Here is a 25,000-nt window from a genome sequence, read left to right as displayed (position 1 = left end):
CCAAGCAACCTATGGGCGCGGTCTGGCCCTAGGTCGCGCCAAGAGGCCGCCTGGGTGGGTCCCACCTCCTCCGGTGCCCTCCTTCGGCCTGTATTTAGTCCTCCGCGAGAAAACCCTTCCATAACATCCAGAATCGCGAATTTCTCCATCGTTCCGCCGCCGCAGCGCTTCCAAGATCGGGAGCGTGAGGAGACCTCTTCCCGGCACCCTGCCGGAGGGAGGATTGACCTCCGGGAGTTTCTCCACCACCATGGACGCTTCCCGGACATACTGTGAGTAGTCCTCCTTGGACCATGGGTCCATGACCTGTAGCTATGTGGTGTCTTCTCTCCAATCTTGTGCTTCAATGGTTAGTCCTTGTGAGTTGCCCTACATGATCAAGGCATCTATGTAATTCTCTTGCTATTGCTATGCTCGGTTTGTTGGGATCCGATGGATTATGAGAGTATGTTCAGATTGTTATGAGTTATATATTTGATTATCCTTTTATATTATGTTCCTTAGTGATTCATGCATGTTCTCCGTTGCTATTTATTACTTTGGCCGAGTAGTAGATTGTAACTCCAAGAGGGAGCGTTATGCATGATTGTGGGTTCATGCCCCTCGATGTCTAGCTTGAGTGACAGAAACATGATACTAGGGGGTGTGCTATTGCCACCAGGGAGAAAAACAACGGCGCTTGTGACCACGGTTGCAAGGATTGTTACCTTACACATAGTTCGTTAATGCAGTTGTCTGTTGCTTTGAGTTTACACTTTGGGTGGGGCTCGCAACTTAATACCGATGAGATGTTCTGGATAGATATCTCAAGGTGGATGATTAGTAAGTAGATGTTGATGAATAAACGGTCTACTTGTCTTGGCGTACTGCCCATTACTATTGAGCCTCTAACTATCAAGTAGCATAATTAGCATTGCGGTGCGTTCATAATTCTGTCAATTGCCCAGCTATAATTTGTTTACCCAAGCATAGTTATTTATCGTCTTTTGGGAGAGAGACATCACTAGTGAACATCATGTGACTCCCGTCCATATCACCACCATTGCTTACACCTCCATCATTTACTGCTTTATTTACTTTTTCGTTGCAATCACTATCACTTTTCCCGCTTGTGTTTTGATCCTTTGCAAACTACAAGGCCGGAGAGATTGACAACGTCTCTGTACTCATTGGGAGCAAAGTTATTTGTGTGTGTGCAGGTCCACGTCTTCTGCTAGCGCCAGGGTGGGAGACACCTACTTGTTGATCGTAGGAGTCCTCCTGGTTCGATAAACCTTATAGTCTCCGTGTAAGGGAAAACTTGTTGCTGACATCATCTCATCATCACGTTCTTTGAGCTAGATCATGGACATCGAGGCTGGAGTGCGGTAGCCGAGGAGGCAAAAAAGGGGATGACACAAGGCATGCGAGGAGGAGACGTACGGCAAGGGGAAGGGGCCAGCGACCGACGGTGGGGGTTGAAGGCGGCGCACCCGTGTCGCGGTTGCAGTTGACAGCATCACAGGGAATCACACCCTGACTACGATGGCTCCTCATTGGCGGCGATAGGGACCGGCTTGGCGGCATGGGGTGTGTGACACCCTTGGTAATTGCTGAAATTTTAGCATCGTCATCTTTGTGTAAACCTACGAGAAGAGTGGGTCTACTTCACTAAAACTATTGGAGAAGATTTTTTATCCAATTTTTTCCATAAATTATGGTCTTTTTAATAAAGACACCCAAATGGTATGTTAAATCTAATTAATATTGAGGAAAACCGATGTCACTACAATGCATAAACAATTGGATGTAGAACGGTGAGTAAAAAGTAAAATTACATTAAAAAGCATATTAGTCTTCTTCTTCCACCGAGTGTACGCCGCCTATACGAGTTTGAATAATGCACCGAACCAATAGTAATGCAAAATGACACTTGTAAACGCACTCGTCATACAAGGCTTTGAAGACTGTATAGCCACTCGTCCCTTGAGATGAGATCTAGACATTATTGAAACAACATCGGTTGGAGCATCACCTCAATCAGAACAGGCTTGCAATCCACCAACACCAGTCCAGAGGGTTGACGAAATGGGGTTAAGCCACATAACAACACAAAAAAGATGTCGAAGTCGTCACAACAAACGCGAGCCAAAAACGCTCCTTAAAAGACACACAAACTTCCAACATCTGAAGAAAACCAACCAATTTGGGGACACAAACTCCCTGACACCGGATCGGATGTCGTCAAGGTAGGGAAAGACCTTATTCCAAAACATCATCATGGCCACTACCTCATCGATGTTGCCGGAGAAACAAAACCTAAGAAAAATAAAACAAGATGGACAAGTCCCCACTCCTCTTGCTGCCGACTAGGCCGCCGAATGAGGAAGAGGAGGGGGACCGAGGCGGTGATAGGAGTTATGGCGGCGGCGGCGGCTTACAGTTAGGAGGTGACTGCGTTCGATGTTGTAACGACGGTTATTTTAGAGATACAAAAGTTGTTGGATTTTTATTTTTATTTTAGAAAACGAAAGATGTTGGATGCTCTAAGGGCAACCCCAACGCATGACCCCAAATCGTCCGCCCGTGTTTGTTTGGGGTAAACGGACACAAATCGCGGCCCAACACACGTGAGCAAAAGGACGAAAGTCCATTTCCGGTCCGCTTTTGACCCATTTCCAACCCAAGTTTGGACCGCCTTTGCGGCCAAATAGATAGGAGCGGACAGGCCCATCGCGTGCCTTTGTCCTCCCCTGACCCGCTCGTGAGGGACACATCCCCTTTTCTTCCTCCGCTTTTCTTGCTCTGCCCTCCGCCCCTCGCCATCGCGGACACCACCCATGTCGTCCACCTTGCTTTGCCCATCGGTGGAACAACCCCTTTTCTTCCGCCGCCTGAGCACCCACCTCCCGCAATCTTTGAATAGTTTGTCCAATTTCATCGTGACATGCGTGATCGGCTGATACATCCATTTTTCATCATGAATCTTTATTGATATTTGTCTTATTTTTGTCCATTATTCCATGTAATTATGTAATTCTTATGCCTCTTCTCTCTGAATATGTAAGGTACATCGCGAAGAGGGAAGTATCTGGAAAGTGGAATTATGGACCGAGACACCGAGAAAAAGGCAGAAAAATCAAGTTGCTCCAAATGACCTGAAACTTCACGGTGAATTTTTATAGAACATATAAGAATTATTGAGCCAAAAATATATCGGAGAGGGGCAGCCAGCTGGGCACAAGCCAATAGGGCGCCCTTGGCCGTGCCCTAATGGCTTGTGAGCCCCCCTGCTGACCCTCTGACGCCCCTCTCCTCCTATATGGTGTGTTTTACCCTAGAAAAAAGTCAAGATATAAGTTTCGGGATGAAGCATCGCCGTCTCGAGGCGGAAACCTGGGCAGTGGCCCTTTTGCTCTCCGGCAGAGCGATTCTGCTGGAGGAATTCCTCTCCGAGAGGGGGAAATCTAAGTCATCGTCATCACCAACGCTTCCTCCTTCGTGAGAGGACCAATCTTCATCAACATCTTCACCAGCACCATCTCATCCCCAACCATAGTTCTTCTCGTCTATTCAATCTTTGTCTCAAAACTCAGATTGGTACATGTGGGTTGCTATTTGTGTTAATTACATCTTTTAGTTGATGCTAGTTGAATTACTTGGTGGAAGACATTATGTTCAGATCCTTAATATTTATTATTATACCTTTGATGTTGAACATGTTGATGAGGTGTGAGTAGTTACTATTGTTCTTGAGGTCATGGGCAAAGTCTTGTTATAAGTAATCATATAAAGTTGGTATTCAATCGATATTTTGATGATATGTATGTTTTTACTTTCTTCAGTGGTGTCATCTGAACGTTGACTACATGACACTTCACCATGTTATGGGCCTAAGGGAAGCTTAAACCCCACTTTATGTGTTGCTTCATAAGGAGCTGATTTGAATCCACATGTTTCATGTTATGGTTAGATTTATCTTAATTCTTCTTTCGTAGTTGCGGATGCTTACGAGAGGGGTTAATCATAAGTAGGTTGTTAGTTCAACTAAGAACAACACCTTAGCACCGGTCCACCCACATACCAAATTATCAAAGTAGCGAACGCGAATCAACTCAGTATGATGAACATGACTAGACAGATATTCCCATGTGTCCTCAGAGCACTTGCTTTATATAAGAGTACTTTCAGGACTGTCCTTTGCTACAAAAAGGATTTGGCTACCTTGCTGCACCTTTGTTACTATTCTTACTTATCACCGGTTATAAATTATCTTGCTACAAAACTATCTATCACTGCTACTTACAGCACTTGTAGAGAATACCTTGCTGAAAACTGATTTTCATTTCCTTCTGCTTGTTGGGTTCGATACTCTTACTTATTGAAAGAACTACGATTGATCCCCTATAATTGTGGGTCATAATCGGCACACTCATAAGCAGATGCAAGACGACTTGGCTGACCACATGTGGGATCACATTGACAATCACTAGATCTATCGGTTTAATCTCTTTTCATGCGCACAAACTTTCAATGGTTTTGTAAGACTATTTGATGTTTTTTACAATTTTAATTGGGTTGTAATAAAAAAACTTTTTCAGATATGAAACTATTTGTTATGTTTGATTTGAATTATTTTTGCTATGTTTTATTTTATTATACTTGGTCTCCGACGGACAAGATGAGGCTGAAGATGGGGCAAACACAGATACAGATGGATAAGACCCTATTTCCATCCCAAACGAACAAAATTTAAATAAAATGGATGTTCGTTTGGGGCGTAAAATCAACGTTCTCGCACAAAGGAAAACCCCTCCCCAAGGGGCCAAGGTTGATTACAGATGACGCTAACAGAAAACATGCATGGCCTACGGTTTCGCGGCCGGGTGTGGCGTCGTCATTCATTCCGTTGAGGCCTCGAGGAGACGTACGTGATGGGAGTAGACGGGGGTTGGTGGAGGCCGATGCGGAGCGCAGCCCGGCCGCTTTTGCCCTCAATCAGAAACCGACTCCACATCACGCTGCGGCGGCCCCGCACCCCCTGTCACCTACGTACTACTCTACTATTTCCACGCATCAGGATTCAGATCAGATCAGATCGTCGCTGCCCATATACCTTGGCATCCATCCATTGCAACCACGTAAGTAGGAGAGTCGTCAGGTGTGACTGACGCGGTACGCAACAAGGTCGATCTCACACGACGCGCGGCCGGGGCGTGCCCGGCGGAGAGGCGACACCCGGTTGTTGGCGGTGGGCTTTCACGGCGAAAAGGCGTGTCCGGCTGCTGCTCGCCACATCTCGCGATTTTCCTTTTCCCGCACTAGCTTTGTCTAGCTACCACCCACCCACCGGGATGGCACACGGCGGCACGGGACTCCGGTGTCTCGCCAGCGACATTGTGGACTGAATTTGATTGGCAACAAGCCAACAATGGATGGATGGATGGCCCCTAGCTAGCTTGATTCTACGTGTTTTCTATAACATGGTGCGCCCGGCCATGTGCTTTAGGGGATGACGATCATGATCGTGGATCCTCGTCTAATCTGATAACAATACGATATCTTGATGGGCTCATCATCAATCATCATCATGGCTTGGTTGACAGGATTGGGATGAAGGAAAGGCATGCAATGTATATATGCACGTCCACGTCGCGAGGTAAACCAGTAACAATTGGCGTTCGCCGTATCCTCATCTTCCAAAGCGGAATCTAATCGCGATTAAAAGGCCAAAGAAAACGGCAGTGCGTGGTCGCCGTGTGCTACTGTGCCACCACCTTTTCTTCCTTCCGTTTCAGAGAAAAGGGAAGGAAGCTAGCTAGCTAGTGTGGCGTGCTGGCTTTGGCGTAGCTTGCATGCGATGCGATGCCCTCCGTGTGCCGACGATCGACCACACTGCATGCTCACGTACTCAAACGGCTGGGCATACGTTGCATTGGACCGACGAGTCCATCTGTCAGATGTCATCAGCCTCTCAGCAGGTGCGTTCAGCTCGTTGTAAATTGTGACGCTGCAAGTCCCGGGAATTCTGCCTGCTGATTGCCGCTTTGCCAGTGCCAACTACCACCACCGCTCTCGACTTCTCGAGGTGAACATTTGTTTTCACAATTCCGAATAGACGGCTGCATTCACGATGATCCGGTAACTCGCCGATGCGCCAGAGACAAAGTACATCGCATCTAGACTCGTTTTGGGAGCATCATATATTTGCTTCCAACCCATGAGTGCCTGCCGAGTAAGCGCATTATATGGACACATGGGCACCTTTTCAGCACCGATGCTGCTGCTACTCATAGCTAGTGTGGCAAGAACAAAAGGATATATGCTCTTTATCCTTTTAGTTCTGGAAAACATTAATTGCCTGCCTATGTAGATTTCGCTGGCGCCTTTCTCCCAAAGAAGAACTTTAGCTGCCCAAAGTTTCCGACCAGACGCTATGGCCACAGTATTCGAAATAATGTTCTATATTTTCGGTATGAAGGAATAACGTACAAGTATAAAGAGTTTACTATGTGGGGAAGACATAAACATCAGCAGTTATAAATGTAGTATATAATCAACTTTGTTATAGAGATGTAGAAAGAAACTTCGAAAGATACATTTGCACATTTCACAGAGAGAACAGATATAAGATCAGCTTTTCCGGAAAGTATATATCAAGCAAAGATGTCTTAACTTTCAAGTAAGGCAAGTTTGAACAACTCTTTCCCCTTTATGCTTGTGGTTACACGTTAAACCAAAGAAAGTAATAAGCAATGAGTTAAGTTACTCGAGTGGCACTCGAGTCATTGTGGCTACATAGCTTTCTTGCAAGCTCTCATTCTCAGTTCGACATGGATTACGACCCAAAGTATGTTTCCGGTGGACTGTTAAAGTGATGTGAAGTCGGTACTGGTGCACATAAATAGGCAATGATCTATTTCGCAAAATCTTAATTCACCTTCACCTTTGGCTTGTAAGGATAACATTTAGCACCCTACATAATATGAACCAAGCTAGAGTAATTGAATTTACCTGGAAATTTAAACGACTGAACAACATTTTTCTATACATAGAACAAATTTGGATGAAAAGTGGTTGTTTTGTTGCTGCCAATTAACATGTGATTCTAACCAAGTGGATTTCTAGTTTAGCAGTTTTGAAATTCTGCAAATCAAATAAACCCCAAAATTCGTTTTTTGCTAGATTAATATTTGAATGATTAATTTTATTCCACATTACATGTGGGTCGTGAGAGATGCATCATGAATATATAATTATAAACCCTATAGTAATATGTCGTGGTTGTTGTCTAAATACATGTTATAAACCGGATCTTCATGGATATCCATCTGGTACACATGTTGACACGATTTACTATATATGGCAGACATTAACATCAGCAATTATAAATTACTAATCAACTTTGGAAAATAGAGATATATAAAGAAACAAGAAAAGTTACAATTGCACATTCTAGAGAAAACAAATATAATCAAATATTAGCTTTTCAAAAGGTATATATCAAGGAAAGATGTCTGACTTTGAAGTGAGACAAGTTTGAATAACTGTTTCCCCTTGATCCATGTGGTAACACATTAAACCAAAGAAAGTGAGGAATGAGTTTGAGTTACCCGAGTGGCACTCAAGTCCTTGTAGCTACATAGCTTTCTTGCAAGCTCTTGCTCTTAGTTCAACATAGATAATAGATTGCAATTCAGAGCATGTTTCCGGTAGGGTTGCTAAAGTAATATGGATTCGGTACACGTGCATAGAAACAAGCAGCTATCTACTTCGCCAAATCAAAATTCATCTTCACCTTTGGCGAGTAAAGATAATATTTAGTAGTCTATATAATATGAACTCAAAAAGTAGCCCTAGCTCCAATGGTGGTGCTAGACCTATGACCATGTGATGTCATTCTCTTTAAATTCTTCATAATTACATGAACTTATGGAAAAATATGATTATTTTAAATAAGCTAGAGTAGTTGAATTTACCTGGGGATCAAAATGATTGAATAATTATTTTCTATACAAACACCAAAATTGGATGAAAAGTGTTATGTGTTGTCAAAAGATTTGGAGTTGTGGCACTTTGGAAGGGGCAGCACTCTTCGTCCCCTATGGGTCAAGCACGACGAGGGACGACACTTCCTCATGGGACATAGGTCTAAAAGTGCATATAATCCCCAATATGGGTATTGATAATTCATGTCAACATACCCAAGGAACTAATGATACTTCAAAGTATATTTTAGAGAAAAGTTCTTTTAGGTCCAACATTGGAATGGAAGGTGACCCGTAAAAAACCTTAAAGACAAGTGTTAGACAAGCCAAATGATTGTACATTTTCATTTTATTAATCTAAGATCACATTGAGTTAATAGGGCCTCCCAGTACTATCATCAATTTTGGTGGAGCATTTGTCGGCATTTCAAATGGACTATTAGAACATGCGACCGAACAAATTGGATTTTAATTTGAATGAACTTATTGAAAACTTTATGTTTGCATTATAATATTTATATTAAAAGTTATTATTACATTAGAATAGTTATCTTTGAATTATTGACGCATTGTGGTATTCATCTCAGATTATTTTCAATATTCGAAGAAAATATGACTTATAAAAACAGAGGAAGAGTGAATGTTTGAAGGATGGTCACGAACATTTGAGTGCGTCCGAATAAGGGACGTTGTTTGTGATGCCCGAATTCGTCAAAACCTATGAACGTGTGATCTAGCTTGAAATCCAAGGGAGAAAACCCATGAAAAACCTAGTGAAATTTTACTCTTAACCCATAAAAGAGCCCATGTGTTGTAGCAGAAAAAAAATAACACACGCTCTTAATGCAATAACCACGACTCAAGGCCCTAATAGGTCCACGTCATTTATTTTTACACGTCATCACATTTTTGTTGCCGAAGGTAAACTTCGTGCTCGCAAATAAAACACGTTTTAATGTAACCAGTCCTAAGGCGTCTCTCTCTCCCGCCCTCCCTCCCTTTCTCTCCCTCTCCCTCTCCCTCTCCCTCCCTCCCTCCCTCCATCTCCCCCCCCCCTCTCTCTCTCCCTCCCCCCCCTCTCTCTCTCACCCCTTCCCTCTCTCCCTCCCTTGCGCGCACTCATTCGAAATAAGATAAGAAGGTGTGCATGCATGGTTATCGATTTTTTATCTCAATCTCATTTTTATGTTTTTATTTGTAATTTGTATCGCCGCGGGAAAGAAAGAAAAAAGAACCATGCACTATAGATTAAGTTTGCATCAAAAATAATATTTTAGAAATATTTAATGGTTAAAAATGACAGGATATTTAGATTGTACACATTTTTTTAATCAAATTTCATATATAATATTTTCAAATTGAAGTTACATATGAATGATTTTATTTTATATAAACTGCGGTTGATTAATCAAAAAGCCAGGATTTTTTTTTTAATTTAAAAAACATTTCAGCTGACTTAAATATGAACGACGGGTTGATTACCTGAAATGTCAGGCTTTTTTTTAAAACTAAAAAAACGTTTTGGCTGAATTAAATATGAACGGCAGGTTGATTACTGAAAAAGGTATGGGTGTGACTTCAAGATAGATTGTGGGTTAATTACTGAGAAAGAAGGATTTTTTTCTAAAAAACGACGACAACAGAAAAAAATCCATGCTTTATTGTTATATATAGGTGCAGACTAACATTGGAATTTTATTTTGAATTCTCAAAAACAAAAATTGCACCAACGACGTGGCCCGTGGTCCATTTAATAGACAAGGCCGAAATTTAAATGACCGTAATATATGGGGTGCGCATATGTCTTGCCTGCAGCGAGCGTACCATTCGTCTCGCCTGGGAGCTCCTATTGGGCGCTGTAAGCGCCCGTTGGAGAAGTGGCGCCTACAGCGCCTAGCAGTTGGACGCGGCCCATTTTGAAAATCTGTTACCCTTTGTATTCTCTCCACTCGCTGGGTTTTTTTTCAGCCGAGCTGCATTATTGGTTTAGGAAAACGACCAAGTTCGGATTTTTACAATTTTGAATATGTTGTCTAAATAAAAAAGTTCATAGATTCATTAAGAAAATAAAAAAAGGGTTCACCTATTTAGAAAAAAAAATTACAAATCTGAACAAAGTTTATAAATTTTGAAAAAGGTTAATTGGATTTGAAAAAAAGTTCAGTGATTTTGAAAACCGTTCATCGAATTTCATAAAAAGTTAATGGATTTTGCAAAACATTCATCAAATTTTTTAAAAAGGTTCAGTGATTTTGAATAACGTTCATCGCATTTAAAAAAATATTACTGGATTTTGAAAAACATTCATCTAATTTTTTAAAAAAATCAGTGGTTTTTAAAAACTTTCAACTATTTTTTCAAATAATTAATGGATTTCTATAAAAATTTCTACGAATTTAGGAAAAAATAATATTTTTTAAAAAAGTTCATCAAATTTCAAAAAAAATCACCGAATTTTGAAAAAGTTCATTGAACTTAGAAAAAGTACATACTATTTTAAAAGAAGTCCATCAAATTTAAGAAAAGTTTAGGAGATTTTAGAAAAGTTCATCTAGTTTAAAAAAGAAAATTACCGATTTTACATAAAAATTCATTGTTTTCTAAAAACCAATCGATTTTGAAAAAAGTTAATCAATTTTTTTTAAAAAAACTTCATTTAATTTAGAGAAAAAATGAAAAAAATCGTGCGAGAAAGAAAGAAAAAATGAGTAAATAGGAAAAAGGATATAAGAAGAAAGGGATGGAAAGATGGAAGTGAACACGTTAGGTAACTTCAGCCGGTTGGTTAGTGTACTGAGCGCGCAGCGCTATCGGTGACAAGGTCGCAGGTTCGAATCTCCGTAATCAAGATCAAATGATCGAGCCCAACTAACCGAGTTACACACGCCGGTTAACAGAAACAGGAAGAAAACGACGCGTGCAGCGCTAAATAGGAAATGCCCGTAGCTAAGGTCTAATTACACAACAACACACGTATGTGGGTCCCTATGTTTTGCGAGGGCGGGGGGGGGGGGGGGGCCTCCGTGAGGGACGACCCTGATTCGAGGCAACTTACATCACCAGCAAAGCTACGAGTTGGGAAATGTAATTAATATGTGTTAATTATTAAGGTATCTTCCCTTATACCAACTGCACACAGTTGCCTTTTGACAAACGCCTTGTCGGTTTATGTCATCTCTGCCGAACCGATGCCTCTTGAGTGCATCCCTTTAATTGAATAAATCATCTTTATGAAAAATCAATGATTCACTTTTACATTTTTTTGGGTTGTTGTCTCATTCACTTTAGCATGTTATCAGTACGCTTTCGAGGGAGTGATTCCATCGACTCGATGGTTCGTGGCTGTGACATCGCCCTTTCGGACTGGACGAAAGGCCACATCAAATAGAAACAGACGCTATGACATCATTTTGTTACTTCTCTGATTTTCCCGTCAAAACGATTTGAAGTATCATAAAGAATGTCAAAAAATTATTGAAATATTCAACACATTTCTACCTAAAATCCACGTACTCAATGAGGTGAGCCATGCGTTCATAATATTTCCAACACACTACAAATAACATGTCACACTCATTTACTGACTATAAGAGTGTCACACAATCCTGCAATCCTGCAGAAACATGACTCAAAAAGTGAATGTACCAACAAAAACCACTCCACTCCCCGTTCAAAGCAACACAAGGAGAAGTATGATAACAATACATCAGAATTCAGCTTCTCGCAAGAATATCAAGGCCTCTAAATCAGTAAATGCAAGCCAACTTCACGTTGATAGACACCTAATGGGTAATATACACCCAACAGATGAGAAACATCCACCAACCCACGTCATAGTGCACATAATGACTGGGACATCGGAATACCCGACTCAACCGCATTGGAAAATCGTGAGCAATCAGCATGTGTAACAATATTTCCATCAACTATATATTGATATGCAGATTGCGGAGAAACATATAGCTGAAAGTCTACAATTGTCAACATATATTTCTCAACTAGATTGCAAGAACCTTTCAAATGATTCAGATCCAAATACCATGGGCATGGCAAAGTGAACAATACTAGGACTGAATTCAATCAAAGGGTACAAACTAGGTAGAAATAATCTTGGTCAATAAAGGGAAGGCATTCACATAAGCAATGCATGCACCAATTTTTTTTGGAAATAAAATTGAGAACAATGAGGTGGTGAAAGATAGAGCAAGTATTGTAGCACAAGGGTTCACGCAGATACTCAAGTATTCTCGAGAGGTAGAATCTCATTTTGATAACTTAAACCATTGTCAGTACAAAATCATCTATATGTGCAGTTGATAGATGTAGTGCTTATGTATACATGTGGATCACTATATCCAGATATAGATGGTTCGTGGTTGAATCTAACATCTGAATCAAAATACAAACACAACATACATTATGTTAAAATCAGTAGGTCACCATATGACTTATTATTGATGTTGATATGTTTTGGTACAACCGACGTAGTGAGTTCCTTATGCACAAGCATTACTCCTACACTGATGATTATCCATACATGTTAAGCATTTGATCATCTAAATGATAGAATTTGAGACGAAGGGTTTGGGTAAAACCTCAAGCATATTCACTCATACATCATGGTACACCATGTTGTTTATATACAATTTATATTGAAGAAATCGATTGTGGACAATTCTTATTCATCCATAATTCACATAGTTATTTGCTCTCTAGATGTAGAAAAAGATTCATTTAGACCACGACGAGATGGTAATACAATATTGGGACATAAAGTTCAATATCCTCGTTCCATTGAACCCACAAAACATAATTGGTTGAGACTCAAGAATATGTTTTACTATCACCAAGGCATCAAACATCTTGTCCTAATCATTCGGTTTTAGAGAAATTTCAACACCAACATCATTGGATACATCGATCAAATCCCTACTATGTCAGATTGTAGACAAGGTTTGCGTTCCTGCTAAGTGTGGTAGCCATCTCGTGAGAGTCTTCGAAATAACTTTTATTGGCTACATCCACGAACCACTATCTCAACAACATTGTTGCTTGTGTTGTACGGATGCAAATAGGTTACATAATAAGCAATATCACTATATCTCCCATCTTACAAGTTAAATCGTGTGACAACCTCATTGATTTGTTCATGAAGTCTCTACCGACTTTAACAATCCATAAATATGTTAATGGGATCGGTATACGACGGCTTCGATATTTGCAAGAATAAGAGGGGGGTATATTTTTCCCATCGTCGGTTTACTTTACGTGTCCTCATAAAGGTTTTCTTTTGCCGGAATTCTCATAAAAGTTTTTAATGAGGTAATATCAACATGAGATCATATGTCATACTTTCTGTTGTCTCCACCGAGGTTTTTAAGAAAGTTTATACCACATACTTATTGTTCTCAAATTCTATGGGTTTTCTCATATTGGGTCGAAAGAGACATGTTATATGTTGTGACATTTTCTCCTTATTTTTCCCACTGGGTGCGCAACACATCAAACACTATACTTTTCATATTTTTTCACACATGGTTTTTGAATGATACTTCTCAAGATGATGATATTTAAGTGTAGATTAGGGGGGGGGAGTATTAAAACTTAATTAACATGTGTTAATCATGGGAAAAATCTCTCATTGTACCAACCGCACGCAGTTGCCTTTTGGCAACCGTTGCATCGGTTCATGCCATTTCTCCCGAATGGATGTCTTTTCAATGCATCCCTTCTACCATGCAATCACCTAATGAAAGATCAACCATTCACTTTTACATCTCTCTGGATTGTTGTCTCGTTTACTTTAACACGAACCACACACCCAAAACAAGAAACTCCCGTCCCCCACGTGAAAGATCCCAGCAATCTCTTCGTCCTTGAAACATGACGAAGAGCTTGGCCAACCGTTTGCTTCTTTTAGGTGAAGTTCATAACGTCAAAACTGAGTAATGAAAGCACATGCGGAGAGCAAGCTTTCATAAATTCTGCTCGTGAATGGCCATGCTCCAAGCCGGCCAAATCATCCCCTCTAGTGTTACAAGCGATTTTATGAACTCCTGTGATCGAGAATTCAACACAAAACCCATATGAAAATCCATAACCGATCATGAGCTCATATGCTCCCGAATGAGCAACAAATTTAAATAACATAGCTAAGAAATTGTACACCAAATATGAACTAAATTTATATCTCTTTGTGTGTGTGCGTGCCAAATTTGACGATAATATGACTAGTGGCAGAGCTTGGTGGGGGCCAACCTGAACCATGACCCATGATCTAAAAAAAATAAGCCTATATACCTTCTTCGTAGGCTAGTTTTTCAATAAAATCAGTTAAAATTAATTTGGGGAGGTAGGGACAGGGGAAAGGAAATCTGTGCTCCAAAATAAAAAGATTGAACCTTTCTCAAAACTCCAAAGAAAAAAAATGTCCAGATCTCCTCTGATGTTACGTCGCCATGTAATTTTGCACACGCCGAGAATACCTGGGTATATTGGTTTAAAAAATAATTTCATTATTTATTTATTTTTCCAATGTTACTGCTAACCCATGAGGCCGAAGCCCAAACCACATTTAGCGATGTAGCAGTTGTCGAATTATTGCATTTTTTTAGACAAGAATACACACCGAAACGCCGTCCCACATTGTACCCATGGAGTGCAAAAGAACCCCAAATGTCAGTTTAGACAAGGAATACACACCGAAACGCCTTTGGCCATGGAGTGCAAAAGAACCCAATGTCAGTTTGTGCCATTGTTCAGTTGGAACTGAATCATGCAACTCCATGGAGAATAATCTCAGTTGTTTGAGCTACACTGAGAATAATCTCAGTTGCAGTCCGGCTAGCTCGCTGGGGCGAGGCAGCGAGATCAGCAACAAGTTTGCGTCTTGTGAGTGACACAAAACAAAGGGAGTCTTGTGAGTGACACAAAACAAAGGGAAAAAATGAAGGAGAAAAATATGGCTTCGCCCGGGTTCGAACCGGAGACCTTCAGTGTGTTAGACTGACGTGATAACCAACTACACCACGAAACCTTTGATGCTTCGATCCAACAGACGGTTTAAAAATATGATTACTTATCTTATCACAAGAAAAAATATCGTTCCCAAGACAATTGTATCACACTTGCACCGACCCAAATACCCGAACCATAGCTGCGGTACCCGTAGACTCGGTAGATGGTAACCAGCATTTGACCTACACATATACTACTACCTACCACGACAATAACACGACCAAGTAATCCCAGCAACTAGCGATAGCTACCAGATCGGGGTAGGCAGTGCACACAGCACATCAAGCAGAAAATGCACGCAGAAGCATCAAACTGGCCACGCCCATGAGCCCATGGTCGATCGATCACAGCTGGGTCTTGAACATGGTGACGTGCCCGAGGCGCTGGACGATGTCGGCCACGGAGCCCACCGCGGCCAGCAGCGACACGACGAGCGCGCCGACGTTGAGCGCCTGCAGCGCCACCCACTTGCCGCTGCCGCGCGGCACCTTGGCCTGCGTGATGTACATGGTGACCGGGAAGTAGACGGTGAGCGGCCAGAAGGCGGCGGCGCCGAGCAGGCCGAGGATGGCGTTGAAGAAGGGCAGCATCAGCGACACCACCGTCGTGGCGGCCACGAACGCCGTGCGCAGCACCAGCTTGCACATGGTGAACCGCAGCGCGCCCCGGCGTCCCGGCAGCCGCAGCGCGAGCTCCCGGTGGAAGAAGGCCGCCTCCGGGTACCGCGCCCGGAGCCTCTTCTCGTAGCACGCGAACACGGGCTGCGCGTACACCTGGTAGGCGCCCACCAGGTGCACCACCACGGCCACGTTGGCGAGGTCCACGAGCCAGAAGGGCTCGTCGAAGCCGGTGAGGATGTTCCCCGGCGCCGCATTGCCGAACGCCGCGTACCCGATGCACCCCAGCGACACGTAGAAGGCCGTCGTCACGCCGATGCCGTACATGCTCGCCCTCTTCATCGTCACGTTCTCCGACGGCGGCGCCTTCACCGTGTCCTGCAACACACCCCATCGAGTCAACAGTCAAGCCAGTCGCAATCAGCATCGCGAGCATCACTCGTAAAATGCAATGTGCACGGGAGTTCTTTACCTGGATCTCAATGAGGAGCATGGCGTAGGTGTAGGCGAAGGCGATGTTGCCGAGGGCCTGCAGGAAGCTCCAGGTCCTGGTCGCCGCGGAGACGCCGCCAGGGCCGCCGATATGGCTGCCGAAGATGGTGCCGTAGGCCTTGTGGTTGGACGCGAACTTGGCGGCGCTGAGGAAGAGCGCGACGAAGGAGTAGGTGAAGGACATGACGGCGGCCACGATGGAGACGAAGGTGACCTTCTCCAGGCTCGGCAGCTGCGACAGGACGACCTCGACGGCGCCGAACATCACCAGGTACATCGTCCCCTCCTGGCTGCAGTCCGCGCCGTGGCCCTTGTAATGGCGGCAGTTGCTGCGCACCACGGACCTGCATGGAACGTCTTTCAGTACCAGTCCATGACAGCTCTGAACAAAACATCTACAGATCTTCAGAAGCCAAGTAAGATCAGATTGCTTGTGCTTACATGATGCCCGTGGCGGCTGTGATGGTGTAACCCACGATCGCACCACAGAGTATCGTGTACTGTGCAATGCCACAGACAGCCACTTCTCTAGGCCCTGCATATACATGATCGAAACTGCCAGAATCAGAAACATGCATTCTCTACCTGCTTCGTTTAATATATGCCAGCCAGCCGCTGGATCTTTCAAAAAAAAAAAAAAAAAAAAAACATGCATTCTTGCTACCAACGACGTCCATCCATACGTGTCAGGAGGGCAAGTTTGAGGGATGTTTTTGTTACCGAGGCAGGAGCGGACGGCGTCCATGTAAGTGTAGTTGCGTTTGCCGTGGACGGGGTCCGGCGAGCGGTAGCAGTCGGAGAGGAGGACGGCGGTGTAGTAGGTGATGTAGGCGCAGCCGATGAGGGCGATGGGGCCGAGGACCCACCCCATCTGCGCCACGCTCCACGGCAGCGCCAGCACGCCGGACCCTATCACGGCGGTGATGGCGTGCGTCGTCGCCGTCCATACCGTCCCTGTGACATTTCATTCAGGCTGTCGGTCACTGTCTGACGTCAAGCATGGACAACTTTGCAATCTCTACAACTTTTTAAGGTAGGAAAAGTAATAGCATGATGAAATCTCTCAGTTATATCTTTCCAAAAATATATTACAGTGGTGCTGAAATAGTAAATTGCAACTTGTAAGTAAACCTTTTTTTGGAAAAGGAGGAACACAGCCCCCGACCTCTGCACCAATCAATGCATGCAGTCATATTATTAAAATGATTCGGAAACACAGGATGAGATGGAATCACCATTTTCTGACAAGATTTTGCGACCAATACCAGTGACGAATAAATAAACTGAGCAAAGTGAATCCAATTAGTCTGATGGACTACTGCCCATGCGCTGGACACCATTAGGAAAAGCGTATCTACTGACGAAGCTACAAACTACTGGCAACTTGTCAACATAAACGCTGGATTCTAGTCGTCTGGTCTTAAAGCAGAAGAATCTATATTGGGTTTGATCTGGGCACCCAGCAAAGTAGCAGTTAATATGCGCCTAAATCAAGATCTCTCTGTGTTACACGTGATATTCTAGCCCAATAACTGCAACTGTATAACAGCATAAGCAGACTTTTTTTTGCACAACGTAAGCATCCACCTGGAGAAAGAACCTTTTCTGGAAGATTCAAAGCCTCGTTAACGATGTGGATTATGATGTGGTATCCATTATCCAACAGCGTGAAGCACGCAAGACTTAGGCATAAGGTACTTAACAAGTAATGTGTACTAGTACTTAACAAGACGTACACATAGCTACATATAGATTCTGTACTTAACAAGTACTCCCTCCGTTTCTAAATATAAGTCTTTTAGAGCTTTTACTAATAGACTACATACGGATGTATGTAGACAATACTTTAGAGTGTATATTCAATCATTTTGTTTCGTATGTAGACCCTTAATAAAATTGCTTAAAAGACTTATATTTAGGAACAGAGGGAGTAATCAGTAGTGTAATGACTACTCAATGGTGCCTTCTAAGTTCTAAATTCTTTATCACATACTCCTATTACTAGACTCAAAATCAGAAGTAACAACCAAAATGAATACAGTTATTATACTCTGATGCCATGAAAGCTATATCAGTACTGGCAGGATTCCTGACGAAGTGGAGGGAGCACAAGTTGAAGGTTCCCAGTCATCCATCCATCAATTTGAAAGGCATTTTGGCCCACACTAATACAATTTCCATTGGACTACTAAACATTCGACAGCGAATGGTGTTCTCCACTCTTTCCGGGATTCTGATACTAAGACAGTACGACAGTTATTTGCAACAAAAACAACAAGTTTGCATGCCATGATCTCACACACCACTAACTTTCTCTGTATAATTCCAGAGCAGTATGGTGCACATGATGTATAAGACTTGTGAGCCGAGGCCACTTTGCCTGCGGTAGTGCCTGCCAAGTCACCGTAATTTTGGATCTCGCAACAACTTCTTTGCTGTAACGGATCAGGAACCAAGACAGGGCATTCGGACCTAATTCCTGCATCGATGCTCTGCCACCAACCAGGTTCCCATAATTTGGGGCGTTGTAAAAGTAGTGGCGCAGAGGCGTCACAGGGTATGCATCACATTCTCAGGAGATGGCTCTTTTTCAGTAGTGGTATGCGCCATGCAGAATTGCAGATGCAAAGTGTCTGCATTTCATCCCAAGTCCATGGATGTTATCTGGATTGGAGTTGGAAGAGTGATGTGTCAAACGAAACGGGGAGGAGATGGAAGTGTTGGAAGTACTCCGTACTAAATTAGTCAGGTCTGCATGCATGCAAACAAGACAGGCAATAGCGACGGCTCTGGCCTGATCTTGGCTAGTACGGAGTAACGTTGCTGATCATATGCAGTTGGCAAATTTCAATTTGTTCTGCTACAATATTTTCCTCTCTCAAGGCAGAGATGGCAAGTCCTAGCCATGAACCAATACCCATTTCACCTAATGCATTCAGACTTCAGAGTCCGAAAAGACTGTGTGCTACTTTTCTAACAAAATAGTTTCAGAATAGGAGCTGGATGTTCTTCCTTCGAGACTGTGAAGCGCGCAAACTCCAACCCAAAACGGGGAGGTTGCCGCCTCCAAAGCCTACCGGCAAATCGGCAAGGGGAGATAGGCCATTTAAAGTTGCAATTCGATCACCAGCACCGTCTCCCTAAAACCTCTGCAACCGAGAAACGAACTGCTCTACCGCTGCTGCCATCTGCCTAGCTTCCTGCAATTTCTCACGCACGGACCTGAAAAGACTACATCTTATCCGATGCACGGATCGACGGCGGCGAAAGCCAATCCGGCCATGTATCCTCGCCACAAGGCCGAGCGGTTTCGCCGGTACTTGCATCACGGCTCCGAGGGAAGGCATCAGCCGAACGAAACAACGAACTGAAACTGCAAACGACGTCCGGGGCTCTAGAAGGGGGAGTCGGCCGGTGAATCGAGTGCGCTACCTGTTCTTACACGGCCGTCGTCGTCGACCTCCGGCGCGACCTCCGTCACCTTCTCCACGTCCATCGCGCTCTCCCTCTCCCCGCCTCCTCCGCACGGGCTCCTCTCTCCCTCTCTCTCTCTGTCTCTCTCTTTCTCTCTTTCTCTGATGTAGCCTGCCTGTCGTAGCTGCGGGCGGGCGGCCATATATATATGGCCGCCGGACCTTGCACCTGACCGGCCTTCCACTGTACATTCATTCTTTTAATGCGGCGGTCGGTCAATTACTCTGCCTAGCGGAATCCCACGAATCCTGCCATTCGATTCATCGTTTCGGGGAAAAAATTCCGCCGCAAGTCAAAGCAGGTAATCTATGGTAAGTGTGCCAGCTGCTTGCCAGCTTCGCCAAGGAAACCTGAGAATGCCGAGCTAAATTTTGGGCAGACTGCTCTAATGGCGGTGCCGGTACGGTGTATCTGGACGCTGTTGGGACGTATTTGGACGACAGTGTGCAGTGCTGAACGGAGAACGGAAAAAGGCCGTAAATAGGCGTAATCGTACGAGAAAACGGGAAACTGTTTGCTCATTTAACCACGTTGCAGCTCACTGGTACTAAACGGGAAACTCTTGGAAGATACCTCGTCATGTAATAAAAGCCGTAATCAAGCGAAATTGGACAAGGGAAAATGATGTACGGTAGATTGTACCCCGTCCAAGGACCCGGTCGTGCGGTGGTCAAACTACCTGTAAATTAACTGAAAAGGTCCACTTTTCTTATCTAAGCTCTCATTTTAAGGTGCAAAAATCACTTGTGAAATTTCTACAAAGATTCTCAAACAATCTTTGGATGTAGCATTTTTTTAATGAGGAGGTAACTATTGATTGAAATATAACAACTCGTGACCTGCGTATATGTGATTGGATGATTAGGATAACAACGGTATTCTTATCTTAATAAGGTTTAAATCCTGCTGCTCGCATTTTTCTGAATCTATTTTAGACTTTCTGACGATACGCATTAAGGCGAGGAGCTCTGTCTCTCGAAGGTGTTCATAGAGATAGAATGTGCGTGTATGTTCATAGGGATAAGTGTATGCGTGTATACATATGAGCGCATGCGATACCGTGTTCTTAAAAAGTGACTTGCACTACAAAAAATTTGTGATAAGATTTTACATGCATATACTTTTTAACATGGTACACACGTAAATGCTCGTACATACACACATACACTTATTTTTATGAGCGCACACATGCAAACCGTATCCATATGAACACCTTCAAACGACTCGACCGATATATCATCTTGACATTCACGAATTCGTCACATATGCCTTCATAGTGGATGAAAATAGGTCCTTCCCAATAAACGCACATCGTTTTCGGATACCACAATCCTCCTTATCATCAAACCACATGTTGTTTGGCATATATTTCATCATGCAACAAACATCTGCATATTTGAGAAATTTCTAGACACAATATATTTTTTCAAAATCTTTCGATCTATTCATCGAACATCATGTCATCATAAAAAACATCAAAAGTAACAAAAACTACATTCAAGTTTGTAGACCAGCTAGCACAATTACAAGCATTGCATGAGCCAAAAAGCGTGTCACCGTCATCGCTCCCCCCTCGTTGGAGCCACAGTTTTTTTATATAGTACACAAATAAAAAATCCTTATGTCGAGGCATGAAAGGAGCAGTGTAGTAGAACAACAACCGTCGCTGATGAAGAGAACCATAATCTGAAAGAATGCATCTTGTAGACACACAAACGACAAAAGAAGACCGGATCCAAGAAGATCCATCAAAAACAAAACTCCAATCGAATCATGTGAAATCCATGAGAGACACACATCCACACGTTCTTCGATGACATTAGACACCTCGCAAAGGGATGGGGGCTTGGCGAGGAAAACATTATATCATTTTCGAGAAACCGCCCCGTCTCTCATCTTTGTGAACAGGATACAATCCCTAAAGAAACCTGGAAAAAACATGTGAAGAGTAAAAAATTGTTGCAAAACAGGCATGAAGATGACTCCAGTGTGTATACATCCCAAGACAGTCATCACTAAAATTTCATTGATAAAGTTTTTGTCACTTAATCGTACAATTATCACTTTCTTAATGAATGAAAAATACAAAGCTTTTGCCTTTGTTTAAAAAATATATATACGCAATAATGGAAATTGACGAGAGGATTCGTTGTTCAAAAGAACATAAAGATTTCTTCATAACCAACTCCAACTAAGTGGCAGCAGCGAGCATCCCATTCCCAGCTTTAACTATTTCTCCTTGAAAAATGAAGTGCGAGCTGTTGGAAGATTAGGCAAGTTCATGATTAATTCCACTAAATAATTCATGACTAAAACAGAAAATAACATGTAATACTTTAGCAATCCGGCAGAGAAACTGGACATGCACAACATCACCGCGCAAGAAGCAACAACTACATCGATCAACATAAACAGATTACGAGTAATGTACTGTTCGTTAGTTGCAGCAGGAGCGACTGTGTTGACGATGATGTTGGTGACGATCCTTTGTTGATGACGATGAAGACGACGATGATCAGCACCGCCCGACTTGGATGGTAGACGACCCGTGGTGACGAATTTGAGCAGTCGCGCAAAGCGCTTCCCCAAAACCTAATTCGCCCTCTCCCGGTGTAGGATCGCAAAGACGAACGGTTCTGGAGACCTGCTCTCCCGCACGCCGATGCACGCCGGCGTTCGATATGAGGTAGACTACGATGGCGGCACAAGTAGTGAGACGAGGCAAAACCCTAGATGTTTTCGGTGTGTCTTTGGCCGACCACAGTAAGCAGTATATATAGGAGGACCAAGGTCGGTTCCATGTCGCGGCCACGTCTCAAACCTGGTTTCTAAGTCGTATACTTACCGGACAAGAAATTCTCAACTTGTGTGCCAAGGCATAACAAATAAAACGGCAAAAGCAAACCGCGCCCCCGCAAGGCATGTCGCACGTATGCGCCGCCCTGCCCGGCCTGGCTAGGCGAGCGAGCGCGCGTGTGGTTGTCTCCTTTCCCTTCTCAACACACACTTAGAATGGTGGGGAGAACTCACTATATAAAGAGGTCCAACTCTTCCTCCACTAGCGGTATGGGACTAAACTTTAGCACCACCACACCACCACTTGCCATTTTATTCATGGACTCAATTTGAGATTTCAGAATTTGTATATGGGCCAAGCCCATTAATTCTAACAATCCCCCACCAGATCTCAAATACCCATTTAGAGATTTTCCTTTTCTCTCCACTTGTTAAATATACCAGTATTTCAACAGAGACTGTTAAGTTGAACTCCTGTCTAAAACTTTAAGCTACATCCATCCACAACTTGACAATGGGCTATGCCTTGAATTGCTAGTTTTGCGTGAACAGGTTCACTCAAAGTCTTAACCAGTACCTGGCTGCCAGTAGTCTACCCCGCGGTTTGGAGCATATACGTCGTACTCCCTGGTCTCTTCATGAGCTTACTAGAGATTACCCAAATCTCCTAATTGCGACGTTTTACAATCGGATCTCATATAGATGTGTTCTTTCAAGATTGCTCTATAGGACAACATCTTTGCTATAATATCCAATAGAATCACATTAAGGCATGTTGCCAACCTGCCTTACAACACTTAAGCCTTACAGCTCTGAGAGTTTTGCATCTTCAATTAGAGACGTTCACTTATTACTCTCCTATGTTAACCAATAGCTTGTTCTTCCCAGGTCCTAATTCACGGGATCTTCGATCACAAAGGTTGGGTTACTACTATGGTGTAACATCTATGGGTCTCATACCCATCCCCCTCGTTGCAATATCAATTACATTTCGTGATAATCCCTTTGTAAAAGGATGTGCCAGGTTTTTGTTTGTTTGAATATACGTAACAATTATTACTCCAGAGTTTCTCAACTTCCTGACATATTTCAAACATCTCTTCATGTGTCTTGATGACTTTGTGTTATCCTTAGAATTATTTACTTTAGCGATAACCGCTTGGTTGTCACAATTCATAAGAATAGGCGGTACGGGTTTTTCAACCACACGCAAGTCCATCAAGAGTTCACGCAGCCATTCTGCCTCTACAGTGGCTGTGTCTAAAGCAGTTAGTTATGCTTCCATAGCTGACCTTGTCAATATGGTTTGCTTGCAAGACCTCCATGACACCGCACCACCTCCATGAGTAAACACATACCCACTTGTAGCGTAGAGTACATCAACATCAGAGATCCAATTTAAATCACTATATCCTTCTAGCACAGCGGGGTGCCATGAATAGTGGATTCCATAACTCATAGTACCTCTCACATAGTGCAATACCCTTTCTAGTGCATGCCAATGATCATTACCCGGGTTGGACATGAACCTACTCAGTTTGCTCACAGCAAAAGAGATGTCTGGTCTTGTAGCGCTAGCTAGGTACATGAGTGAACCGACAATTTGAGAATATCTTAATTGATCTCTCGTTTCTTTCTTGTTCTTTATAAGTGTCATGCTGGGATCATAAGGTGTTGGAGAAGGCTTGCTATCCATAAAGCCGAAACGGCTCAAGACCTTCTCAACATAATGAGATTGCGTTAGAGTAATCCCACTCTCATCCTTAATAAGTTTGATGTTTAGCATCACATCGGCTTCTCCCAGATCTTTCATGTAAAAACTCTTTGACATAGGAAAGACTTGGCCTCATTGATCGCAACAATGTTTGTACCAAAGATCAATATGTCATCCACATACAAACATAATATGACACTATTGCTTCCACCATGGCGGTAGTAAGTGCACCTATCAGCCTCATTAATGAAAAATCCCGCAGAAGTCAAAATTCTTTCAAACTTCTCATGCCATTGCTTAGGTGCTTGTTTCAGACCACACAAAGATTTTAGCAACTTGCACACCTTTTTCTCTTCTCCTTTTACCACAAACCATCAGGCTGATCCATATGAATTTATTCTTCCAACTCTCCATTTAGGAAAGCTGTCTTTACGTCCATTTGATGAATGATCAGACCATAAGAGGTAGCCAAGAAAAGTAGCACCCGAATGGTGGTCATTCTAGCAACAGGTGAATAGGTGTCAAAGTAATATCCGCCTTCTTTCTGAGTGTAGCCCTTGGCCACAAGTCGTGCCTTGTACTTATCAATAGTACCATCAGGCCTTAACTTCTTTTTGAACACCCATTTACAACCCACAGGTTTACAACCATAAGGTCGTTCAGTTAACTCCCAAGTTCCATTAGAAAGAATTGAGTCCATCTCATTATGATCAACTTGTTTCCAATCATCTACATCCGGAGACGCATATGCCTCTTTAATAGACTTGGGACAGTACTCATCTTCTCTCTATCTGCTGCCGTGGTCGGTGACTGAGTCTTACTCAATCTCATACCTTGCAAAACTGGCAAGAACCCTTTCTTTGAGTTTTCCATATTGAATTTCTTCAATATCTTGTCAAGGTATGTACTTTGTGAAAGACCTA

General features: G+C 43.0%; 1 protein-coding gene and 1 non-coding gene across 2 annotated transcripts; both read right to left on the bottom strand.

The window, feature by feature from the left end:
- Positions 1 to 14,929: 14,929 nt before the first annotated feature.
- TRNAV-AAC lies at positions 14,930 to 15,003 on the bottom strand. Its single transcript has one exon. It is a non-coding gene; the product is annotated as a tRNA-Val (tRNA).
- A 25-nt stretch (positions 15,004 to 15,028) lies between these two features.
- LOC123440438 (amino acid permease 4-like) lies at positions 15,029 to 19,674 on the bottom strand. Its single transcript, XM_045117003.1, has 5 exons — positions 19,526 to 19,674; positions 16,814 to 17,047; positions 16,535 to 16,628; positions 16,074 to 16,437; positions 15,029 to 15,979 (listed from the first exon to the last, which is right to left on the bottom strand). The coding sequence occupies exons 1-5, from the start codon at positions 19,587 to 19,589 to the stop codon at positions 15,329 to 15,331; spliced, it is 1,407 nt and encodes a 468-aa protein (XP_044972938.1). The 5' UTR covers positions 19,590 to 19,674; the 3' UTR covers positions 15,029 to 15,328.
- Positions 19,675 to 25,000: the final 5,326 nt, after the last annotated feature.

Source organism: Hordeum vulgare, chromosome 3H (assembly GCF_904849725.1).
Source record: "Hordeum vulgare subsp. vulgare chromosome 3H, MorexV3_pseudomolecules_assembly, whole genome shotgun sequence".
In the NCBI taxonomy this organism is placed as follows: Eukaryota; Viridiplantae; Streptophyta; class Magnoliopsida; order Poales; family Poaceae; genus Hordeum; species Hordeum vulgare.
Note: the sequence above shows the minus strand (reverse complement) of the source record. Positions and strands in the feature narration are given on the sequence as shown.